We start from the raw sequence: 11,277 nt of genomic DNA, 5'->3' as shown, positions 1-11,277 counted from the left end.
CGTCCCTTACCCCAGCACCCAGGACCACCCAGCAGGTTCTCACCCCATATTCCTGACTACTGAAAACTGAAGCAACCCCTTCACCCTATTCCCCTGTCTTCCTAAAGTTCCTAACAGCCCCTCGGTCCATCCTTCCCCGCCTTGGGAGTCCAGTTCAGGAGACCCTCGATCTCAAACTGGCTCTCACCTCTGGACACCCAGTCCTCCCTTGACACCAGACGCTGACTCCAGCCTCCACCCTACCCAAGCCTGAGCCGATGCTCCCACCGCCCAGCACCCCGACTCAGACATTCCCATTTGTGTTGTCTTGCAGCAATTGAGGCCTGGGGTGGGCTTGAAGCACACAGACAGCGGTGCCCAGAAAGCAGCACCTAACACCCCTGCCCCTACCTTCCAGGACACCCAAAGAAAAGTAGCCACCATGCATCTTCCTGAAAGCCTGCAGGACCTGGCGGACAGTGAAACTGTACACTTTCTGAAGAGACCAAAGAGCATCTCGAGGGTCTGCGGAGGGGTGAGACCCTGCGGATCAGTTCTCGGATGGGGAAGAGGGAGGGGTCAGATAGGGAAACAAGCACACAGGAGCCTAAAGCTGAAGTCACCTTTTACTGAGGATCTGGTCATCCAGCTAGCTGTTCTCAATACCAGTTAACTCACCACAAGAAAGGACCCCACAGACTTGGGCATGATTTGTAATAGCAGCACATGAGAGACTGCAGGAGGAGAATTGTCATGGGTTTGAGGCTAGTCTAGGTGACAGTGTAAGAAAAAGAAAAAAGTGAAAAAGAACCCTTTAAAGGAGAAGAAAAATATCCCCCTTCCCCCCCAAAAAAAACCATAATTTCGATAAATGGGATCAGAGCATTTGAAGACTGCTTGCCCAGTGGGGTAGCCACAAACCACATGAGCTACTCCAATTCCAACTAATTTAATTCAAATAGCATTCTACACTCAGTAAGGCTATATATTTCGGGGGGTGCAAGTACCTCGTGGCTTTCCCATTGGACATCATAGGTTCAGGACATTTTCATCATGCCAGAAAATTCCATTAACCAGCATCCATTAAAGTTAACACAGAAAGAGACAGTACCACTGCGTTCTATGAGATACCCATTCATTTTCCATTTCCCAGGTGGGGATGGGGAAAACAGGGTCTGAGGTCTATTTCAAACAGGAAAAGATCTACAGATGGGAAGAAGACAGTATGCAACAGATTCAGGCATGGGGTGTGAGTGGTCACTGTCAGGCATGGGACCGACGCTTTCTGTGCACCCTTTAGTCACCACCATATCCCCAGAGAGTCAGGACACTCATGCTGTGTGGCCTTGACATGGAACCAATCACTGCCTCTCAACATCAGTACAGAAGTCATCTATCTAGGCGTATGGGCTTAGCCTGCACTGCTTCCTTCTCTTTTAAATTATTTGAATGTGCCTTCATGAGTTTATGTGCACCACATGCATGTAGGCACTAGTGAGGCTAGAGAGTGCCAGATCATCTGGAAGTGCAGTCAGAGCTGACAGTCGGGGCTTCTGGGAACCGAAACCTGGATCCTCTGTAAGCACAGCGTCTTAGTTACTGTTCTATTGCTGTGAAAAGGCACCATAGCCAAGGCAACTTATGCAAGAAAGCATTTAATTGAAGAGGCCTGCTTAGAGTTTCAGAGGGTGAGTCCATGAGCATCAGGGCAGGGAGCAAGGCAGCAAGCAGGTATGCAGGTATGCAGCATGGAGCTGGAGCAGTGGCTGAGAGCCTACTTCCTATCTGCAAGTTAGAGGCAGAAAGAGCAAATGGGAATGGCATGGGCTTTTGAAACCTCAAAGTCTACCCCTAGTGACACACCTCCTCCAACAAGGCCACACCTCCTAATCCTTACCAAATAGTTTCTCCTACTAGGGAACAAGCATTCAAATATATGAGCCTGGCCAAGGCATAGTGGTACACATCTGTTGAAGGAGCTGCGGGCTGCGTTCCTGCCGCCTGGCTCCTGGCCACCTGGCTAGCTTATGCCCCAAAATAACAACACACAAACTGTATTCATATAAACATTGCTTGGCCCATTTCTATTAATGTGTGTAGCACCATGAGGTGCGCTTACCAGGAAGATTCTAGCCTACGTTCATCCTGGGTTGGAGCTTTATAGCGTCTGCCCTGGGAAGCGGCATGGCGTCTCTGACCTCACTTCCCTTCTTCCCAGCATTCTATTCTGTCTACTCCACCCACCTAAAGGCTGGCCTATCAAATGGGCCAAGGCAGTTTCTTTATTAGCCAATGACCTTCCTCCATCACACATCTTTAATCCTAGCACTCAGGAAGCAGAGGCAGGAGGATCTCTGTGAGTTCGAGGTCAGCATAGTTTACACAGCAAACTCCAAAACAGCCAAAGCTACATAGAGAGACCCTGTCTCAGAACAAACAAAAATCAAACATATGAGTCCATGGGGGCCATTCCCATTCAAATGACCACAGGCAGTACATCCTCTTAACCACTGAGCCGTCTCATGGTCATGCCCCCACAACCCTCTTTTACGTCTGGGATGCCTTTTGTATATTTTTGTTGTTTGAGACAGGCTCTTAATTCTGTAGCCCAACCAGGCTGGCCTTGAATTCATAACAGAGCTTCTGTTCGAGCCTCCCTGAGTGCCAGGATATAGGCATGAGCCGCCCATGCTCACCCATGCTTCTGTTGTTTTCCCCAGACAGAACTGGCAACTGAGGCCCAACAATGAGATCTGGTTAGGGTCATGGGAGCAGGAACCATCCTTCTGACCTGGTTCTGCAGTGAGAGTCTCCCCAGGTTCCCAATCCAGAGTATCCACACTGTCTTCTCTGTCCTCTGGAACAATTCAGACAGGCCTAACTGTGAGTCTTAGCCTATATGTCCGTCAGAGGGACAAACTACCCTGTTGATTGGGCTGCCCCAGGCATAGCCAGCAGCAGCAGCAGCAGCACCTTTCCTTCCCAGAAATGACCCTTTGGCTCACTAACTTACGTGGTCAGACTGTGGCCTGACACATCCATCTTCTCCGAACCCGTGTCCTCATCTGTAACAAAAGCGCCCAATACCCCCACTTCTGGGCAGGATTGCTGTGAAGATGAGACAAGGCAATACATATACAAGCTGACTAGCAGGAGGCTGGCAAATGCTGAGCTCTCCTTAAATAGCAAGTATTGTCACTGAACTAATTCTCAACTGTGAGGGAGGAGAGGGCTGGAGGAACCTGGGATGACAGGAACTGGTGCACGCTGTCTTTTATTGTCAGAAGAGGGGACTTAACGACTGTCACACACTGCTCCCTGGTGCCTTCTCTCCTCACCCCAACCTATGACAAGGACATACTTACTAATATGTATAACCCAAGGGGAAACTGAGACTCCCAGACAGAGGTTGAGTGATCGATCTGTCAAATGAAGAAGTCAAACTCAGATCCACTCACTGTCTCCAGTGCCTGGACAGGGGAAGCAGTCATGAAGGAGCAGGGATCCCAGCTGGTACAGCCAAGGGCAAGCCAGGGAGAAGGCAGCCAGCCATGCTAGACCTTGTGGTCATGGACTTTGCCTGGGCTCCCATCCTCCCTCCCCAACAGTCTCCTTCCCCTGGCCTAGTACCTCATGGGAGTCTCTGGGCAGCTGGTATTTGTGTCCTCCGTGCTTCTTGCCAGCTGGTATCTGAACTCGTGAATCTTTGTTCCCCTCCTGGAGACAAGCGAAGGAGGGTGCTGAAAGAGATGGGTCTCAGCCTTCAAGGAAATAGGATCCCCAGCTAGTTGATGGGCCTCCCCACATTTCCAATGCCCTAGGCTCCACTGTGGACTAACAGCCCCTGGGACCCAGAAGTCAGGAGGGCTGGACTCAAGCCCCACCCTAGAGCAGCTAACTTTAAGGGTCTGCTTCCTCTCTAGTGAGTCCTGTGAACCAATATTGTCCTGAGCAGTTCCCAGACCTGAGCCCCCACTGTTCTCCACAGCATAAACACACTGGGAAGCTGAGGTCCACAGTCTGAGTGCCTTGCTCAAACTACGCAGCTTTGCAGAGTCAGAAACATGTGGCTTTCTGCTGTGTTGTAGTGCGGTAGGGAATCAACAATGTGTACTTCCCTTTGTGAGGTGGTACACACTTGCAGGAAGGAGCACGGGTAAAAAGAATATGAGTTCAAAAATAATTGATGTGCCCTCCTGTTCTTTCCTGGCCTCATCTTGGCATGAGCAGTGTGCTTCCTCAAGACTGAGGCTTAGTTCCCAGACCAGTGGTCTTCACCCTTCCTAGTGCCGTGTCACGAAATCATCTCATTGCGACTTCATAACTGTAATTCTGCTGTTATGAATCGTAATGTAGGAAAGGTTGAGAACCATTGTCCCAGACCATCTTACATCCTTCCTTCATGAACTTAACTAGAAAGTACTTGGCAAGAAGAGAGACTAGCCGGGCGGTGGTGGCGCACGCCTTTAATCCCAGCACTCGGGAGGCAGAGGCAGGCGGATCTCTGTGAGTTCGAGGCCAGCCTGGTCTACAAGAGCTAGTTCCAGGTCAGGAACCAAAAGCTACAGAGAAACCCTGTCTCGAAAAATCAAAAAAAAAAAAAGAAGAGAGACTAGTTATTTTTATTATTAAGCGATAACTGAAGGAGTTCATATAAAGGGTCACAGCTTTACGGAGGTTGTGAGCCACTGGATTATAGGCATGTACCACCGTGCCTTGCAAAACTCCCTTAACATCCAGATCTCAACTTAACTACTTTCTAAATTCAGCCCAGAACTCCAGCTCTTGTCCACTCTGCTCTGACCTGACTCCCCAGTATGCAGACTTACACCTCAGCCAGCTAACTCTACAGCACCCGAAGGCTTTTTCCAGACCGCGAGCTGATCCTGCCCTGCCCTGCTCACAGCCTTCCAAGCAATGGTCCCACTACTCAGCCCTTCTCATCCTGGAGCATTCCATGAAGAATGTCTGCTGGACCAACTTCCCTTTCTACCCAGGAGACACACAGAGGTTCCTTCTATGCCTGACATATGGCTTTCCACACTGCAGTGTGACAGGGGCTTCAGTCTTTCATAGGTTTGTGCTAATAGGAGCCTCTGCTCTCAAGCTGGCTCCAGCATGAGGCAGACCATGAAAGATGAAGAGCTATATGGTTGGGATTCAAGTGGAGGCTCTGCTGCTCACTAGCTGAAAAATTCATCCAGTTCCTTGTCCTCAGTGTCTCAGACTTATTATCAGAAAAGTGCCTCTGTTGTGGGTGGTTATAGCGCCACCTCAGAGAACGCAGGTGCACGGGTGTGGATGCAGTTACCAAGGCAGTGCTGTAGTGCTTTTGAAAGAATTCTTTTTTCTTTTTTCTTTTTTTCTTTTTTTTTTGGTTTTTCGAGACAGGGTTTCTCTGTGGCTTTTGGAGCCTGTCCTGGAACTAGCTCTGTAGACCAGGCTGGTCTCGAACTCACAGAGATCCGCCTGCCTCTGCCTCCCGAGTGCTGGGATTAAAGGCGTGCGCCACCATTGCCCGGCTTGAAAGAATTCTTAAGCAAAAACTAGATGCAGTGTTCCACGCCTATAATCCCAGAACTTGGGAGGCTGAGGCAGGAAGATAACTATGAGTTCAAGGTCAGCCAGGGCTGCCTGTGAAATCCTGTCTCAAAAAAAAAATCCCAAAGTAAAAAGTCAAAATGTTGACATTTTAATTCTGTAGTCAGTACTGCGTGTCTGTTGTGCCTTTGCACATTTTTGGTATATTTTGATTATTTCACAAGTTTATTTCAAAAAATGAATTGGGTGAGGAGGGAGCTGGAAGATGGTGTGGCAGCTAAGAGTACTTGCTACTCTTGCAGAGAATCTGAGTTTGGTTCCCAGCACCTACCTCACAACTACCTATAACACCAGCTCCAGGGGATCCAATACCTTCTCACTTCCACAGGCAAGCAGGCACACACTCACGCATACAAGCACACACACAGAGCATAGACATGGCCAAACATGCATAGTTTAAAATCCTTTAAAAATGATTTGGGAGCTGAAAAAATGGCTCCGCTGTTGTGAGTACTAGCTGCTATTCCGGAGGTCCCAGGTTCAATTCTCAACAGACATAGGGTGGCTTACAGACCATCTGTAACTCCAGTTCTCCCATGGGCATTGCATACATGTAGTTTGCAGACATACAAACAAACAAAATACTCACACATGTTAAATTAATAAATTTAAAAGTTAAAAAGATGAACTGAGTAGTGGTGACGCATTCCTTTAATCCCAGCACTCGGGAGGCAGAGGCAGGTGGATCTCTCTGAGTTCGAAGCCAGCCTGGTCTACAGAGGGAGTTCTAGGACAGCTAGGGATACATAGAGAAACTCTTTCTCAAAATACCAAAATAATAATAATAATAATAATAAATTAGCCACGCAGTGGTGACGCACTCCTTTAATCCCAGCACTCAGGAGGCAGAGGCAAGCGAATCTCTGTGAGTTCAGGGCCAGCCAGAGAAACCATGTCTTTACATAAATAAATAAATACTAATTGGGACTGAACACTGTAGAAGGAGGCCACCTGTTGGTCCCAGCCACCCAGAGCCAAAATAACCACCCAGAAACTGTATTATTTAAATCACTGCTTGGCCCATTAGCTCTAGCTTCTTCTTTTTTTCTTTTTTTTAGCTCTAGCTTCTTATTGGCTAACTCTTACATCTTAATGGAACCCATCTCCATTAATCTGTGCCTCACCACAAGGTCCTGGCCTACCAGCAAAGTTTCAGCACGTCTGTCTCCAATGGTGGCTTCATGGCTTCTTGCTGACTCTAACTTCTCTCTCCCAGAATTCAGCTTAGTTACCCCACCTAGCTCTGTTCCCCTATAGCTCTGCTATAGGCCCAAATAAATACAGTTCCTGTATTTACCAATGGTAAACACAGCACACAGAGGGGAATCCCACATCAGAACACAGGGCTCAGTGGTAGAGTGCTTCACTAACATGGAAAGGCCCTGGTGTCAGCTCTCAACACTGGGTGGAAGGGAGAGGAGGGGGACACCTCTTAGTGGGCTTGTACTAAGGGTGGTGTCAGGAGAGTACAGAACAGAGCAAGGATGAGGGGACAAAGATTAAGTTAGCTAAGGCAAGAGTGCGTTGGAAGCCAAGGTGATGGGCTAGAACTGGGACACTGGGGAGCCTTGAGGGACTGCAAGCCAGAAGAGCAGAGGGGAGACTGGGATGAGGGTAGGAAAAGGATGAGGCCAGAGCCTGGATGGAGGAGAGGAGATGAAGGGTAGACACAGGGCTCTGAGGCAGTATCGGGGCAGCTGCAGAATGCCCCGTACCCAGAGTGTCACCCAAGGGAAAGGCATCTGGAAGGAGGCACTGAGTTCCACCCTGTCTGGTATGGTTCACAGGTCTTTTCCCTGGTCATCTTTTCCTCTCTACTAATTGATGGTTACCAGAACAGGGCAGAGTCTTCTGAGCTCCACTGTGTCTTCAACCGCAATTACGTGGCCTGCGCCTTCGCAGTAAGAGCTGGCTTCCTGTCCTTCCTCAGCAGCTTGGTCTTCCTTGCCCTAGACGCCCATGAGAACCGCATCATAGAAAGTGGCTCTAAGACAGCCTTCCGGCTCTTAGACTTCATCCTGGCTGGTGAGTCCCAGGGGAGCATGCAGAGCACCCTTCTGTTCAGCCCTCTCAGGCTCCCCAGTGCCTACAGGTCCCAGTCCTGGGTCCACCCTGCCAAACCTGTGCCTGATGGTCCTCCCTCTTGAGGGTCCAACTCCATGGCTCCTCCCAGAAGCATCTTCTAGTCCTTCCTTCCCATCCCCTACTGGCCTCTAGCCCAAGCTGCTTCTTCCTCTCATTTCCCTCACTGAGCACAGCCTGGAAAGCCCACCCCATGGCAGAAATTTGATTCAGAGCACTGAACCAGATGGACCCTCAGTGAAAGTTAGGATGAGACTCTACCTTGCAGGAGTTTCTGGTGTGAAATGAGTTCAGGGGTGCCTAGAGTCATGTGGACACCTGCTGAGCACTTCCCACTGTTAGGCACACCATTAAGGTATGAGCCTCCTCTTCTCCAGTTCTAAGACAGCCCTTGGGGTGAGTCCTGCTCATCTTATTTTACAAGAACAGCAGAGGCTGTGGTAGTCATCTGACTGAGCCACTGCTGCCCAGTGGATGGCAACCCTGTGCTCTATAGCCGTGGTGTAGATCTGCAGAGCTGGGCACACAGAAATATAACTCTATAGCCGTGGTGTAGATCTGTAGAGCTGGGCACACGGAAATATAACTCTATAACCGTGCTGTGGATCTGTAGAGCTTGGCACACAGAAATATAACTCTATAACCGTGCTGTGGATCTGCAGAGCTCGGCACACAGAAATATAACTCTATAACCGTGCTGTGGATCTGTAGAGCTCGGCACACAGAAATATAACTCTATAACCGTGCTGTAGATCTGCAGAGCTGGGCACACAGAAATATAACTCTATACCATGTTATAGAATCTGTAGAGCTCGGCACACAGAAATATAACTCTATAACCGTGCTGTGGATCTGCAGAGCTCGCACACAGAAATATAACTCTACACCATGCTATAGATCTGTAGAGCTCGGCACACAGAAAGCCCACATTTTATACCCAGGCCCTCAGATCCTCTTTACACTACCTCTCTTCCCCTCCCCAGAAGCCATTCCCAACTCCTCAGAGCCAGAGACTGCTTCTGTCAGAGAAGCTCTTCACTGAGATGTCTCTGTCCTCTATGAAGGTCTCCAGCACATGAGATGTGACTGTCTTCTATGAAGGGCCCCAGCACATGAGATGTGGCTGTCCTCTATGAAGGCCCCCAGCACATGAGATGTGACTGTCCTCTATGAAGGCCCCCAGCACATGAGATGTGACTGTCTTCTATGAAGGCCCCCAGCACATGAGATGTGACTGTCCTCTATGAAGGCCCCCAGCACATGAGATGTGACTGTCCTCTATGAAGGCCCCCAGCACATGAGATGTGACTGTCCTCTATGAAGGCCCCCAGCACATGAGATGTGACTGTCCTCTATGAAGGTCCCCAGCACATGACATGTGACTGTCCTCTATGAAGGCCCCCAGCACATGAGATGTGACTGTCCTCTATGAAGGCCCCAGCACATGACATGTGGCTGTCCTCTATGAAGGCCCCCAGCACATGACATGTGGCTGTCCTCTATGAAGGCCCCCAGCACATGACATGTGACTGTCTTCTATGAAGGCCCCAGCACATGACATGTGGCTGTCCTCTATGAAGGCCCCCAGCACATGACATGTGGCTGTCCTCTATGAAGGCCCCCAGCACATGACATGTGGCTGTCTTCTATGAAGGCCCCCAGCACATGACATGTGACTGTCCTCTATGAAGGCCCCCAGCACATGAGATGTGGCTGTCCTCTATGAAGGCCCCCAGCACATGACATGTGACTGTCCTCTATGAAGGCCCCCAGCACATGAGATGTGACTGTCCTCTATGAAGGCCCCCAGCACATGAGATGTGGCTGTCCTCTATGAAGGCCCCCAGCACATGACATGTGGCTGTCCTCTATGAAGGCCCCCAGCACATGAGATGTGACTGTCTTCTATGAAGGCCCCCAGCACATAACATGTGGCTGGCCTACAGGGAACTGGGCTTCTTTGAGACGCTGATGAAGTTGACACTAGATGTAGCTCCAGCTCTGTATTAGATGTGGGAACACCACTCCAGAAGTTGACTTTTGGGGACACTTGAGGAATTTAGATTGGCACTGGTGGGGGGGTGTCACTCCCTAAGCCATCCCTAGCACACCTGGCCTGTGCCCCAGCATGCTTACCCGCTTTTCTTCCCTCCCCGCTCCAGTCATCTGGGCAGGTGTCTGGTTTGGGGCCTTCTGTTTCCTAGCCAACCAGTGGCAGCATTCGAATTCCAAGCATTTCCTCACGGGGAACAGCAGCCCCAAGGCAGCCATTGCCTTTGCTTTCTTCTCCGTCCCTGTCTGGGTAAGGACAAGCACTGACACCCCTCCAGGGTGGGTTGGGAGGGCTACAACCAGGACTCTCCCCGAGCCTCTGCTGTCATCCTTCAAGCCTACCTTCCTCAGGCATCCCCATCTTGGGTACTGTTGCACAGTGAGCAGACAGCTACTGCATCCCCTAGGCCAGCTCCTGGGTCTCCCTGTCTTCCTGTTCCATCCCAGCCAACTTAAATCCTACCCTTTCCTGCAGATATTCCAGGCGTACCTGGCCTTCCAGGACCTCCGAAATGAGGCTCCATTCCCCTACAAGCGCTCCCAGGATGAGGGTGCTGTGGTGCTGAACACCCTTTCTCCGTCATCCACCAGTAGTCCTGCCAATCCTCCCACCACAGGCCCCAACAGTGTGAGTTACAGCAGCTCAACCCTGTCTTCCTACCTGACTGCTCCAAAGGCCCCCCGCCTGGCTATGATGCCAGACAGCTGAACAGCCTTACCTACATCAGTAAAGAGCTCCTTGTCCTGAGGGGCTTCTGAATAATCCCGTCCTCTGTCTGTTCCTCTCATCCCTTGAGTTGCAGGGGGAGAAAGGGGACCCCCTGATAAAGGTTACATTTCTGTGCTACCAAGTACCAATCACGCTGCTGACCACAGATCGGAAGTGTTGACAGGCAGGAAGCCCTGCCATGTCACCTGTACCCTGAGCCCACACTGGCCTTGAAGAGGAGGCACAGGGGCCTCATACTGCAGCTAAGGTTGAAGCTGAGAGAGAAAAAGACCTTCTTCCCCTCAGAGCACCAGTGAGAAAGTGCAGCGCTGACCCAGCAGCTCACACTCTACACCCCACATGACAAGATCCTCAACAGGGCGACTTGAGCCCGGAGGCAGTCAGGGCACCAAGTCCATGATGAGATTTAGATCTGTGTCTTCAAATCCATTGCATCTGGCCTGGGAAAGAGGCAAGTGTCTACCCTACACCTCCAGGATCAACAAGCTACAGACCTGTAGGAGGGAGCAGGTAGGTGGCACCTTGTGCCAGTGTCAGCCTTTCCCAGCCATGGGGCTGAGGACGCAGACATTTGCTCAAAGCCACATTGAGAAAAGAAAAAGGAGGCAATTTTAATATATTTCATTTAACTTAATATATCCAATGTGTTACTGTTTCAACGGACAGTCGATCTGAAAATTGAGTTTTTCTTCTTTGTAAGTCATGGTTTGACTGTGTAGCTCAGGCTGACCTGAGCCTCAATACTGGGATTCTAGGCAAGCCCACCCTTCCGGCACTGAATGCTCCCGCCGCCTTTTACATTCGCTCTCACCATGAAACTCCACCCTGTGCCT

General features: G+C 50.2%; 1 protein-coding gene across 2 annotated transcripts; it reads left to right on the top strand.

The window, feature by feature from the left end:
- Nucleotides 1-403: 403 nt before the first annotated feature.
- Syngr4 (synaptogyrin 4) lies at nt 404-10,443 on the top strand. 2 transcript variants are annotated; one of them, XM_075952425.1, is made up of 4 exons: nt 404-514; nt 7,368-7,605; nt 9,825-9,964; nt 10,190-10,443. In XM_075952425.1, the coding sequence occupies exons 1-4, from the start codon at nt 422-424 to the stop codon at nt 10,421-10,423; spliced, it is 705 nt and encodes a 234-aa protein (XP_075808540.1). In that variant the 5' UTR covers nt 404-421; the 3' UTR covers nt 10,424-10,443. The 2 variants fall into 2 exon arrangements, with proteins under 2 accessions (XP_075808540.1, XP_075808541.1); XM_075952426.1 differs by lacking the exon at nt 9,825-9,964 and having other exon boundaries at nt 10,190-10,348.
- Nucleotides 10,444-11,277: the final 834 nt, after the last annotated feature.

The sequence above is a fragment of the Microtus pennsylvanicus genome, chromosome 18 (assembly GCF_037038515.1).
Source record: "Microtus pennsylvanicus isolate mMicPen1 chromosome 18, mMicPen1.hap1, whole genome shotgun sequence".
In the NCBI taxonomy this organism is placed as follows: Eukaryota; Metazoa; Chordata; class Mammalia; order Rodentia; family Cricetidae; genus Microtus; species Microtus pennsylvanicus.
The sequence above is the reverse complement of the archived record's forward strand: the minus strand, read 5'-3'. Positions and strand labels throughout refer to the sequence as shown.

Bases quoted from the DNA above. Each gene is read 5' to 3' on its own strand.
- Syngr4 (XM_075952425.1), top strand. From the start codon at position 422: ATGCATCTTCCTGAAAGCCTGCAGGACCTGGCGGACAGTGAAACTGTA. The intron at 515-7,367 runs GTGAGACCCTGC...TATGGTTCACAG, and splicing joins TCTCGAGGGTCTGCGGAGGG to GTCTTTTCCCTGGTCATCTT. The intron at 9,965-10,189 runs GTAAGGACAAGC...CCTTTCCTGCAG, and splicing joins TCTTCTCCGTCCCTGTCTGG to ATATTCCAGGCGTACCTGGC.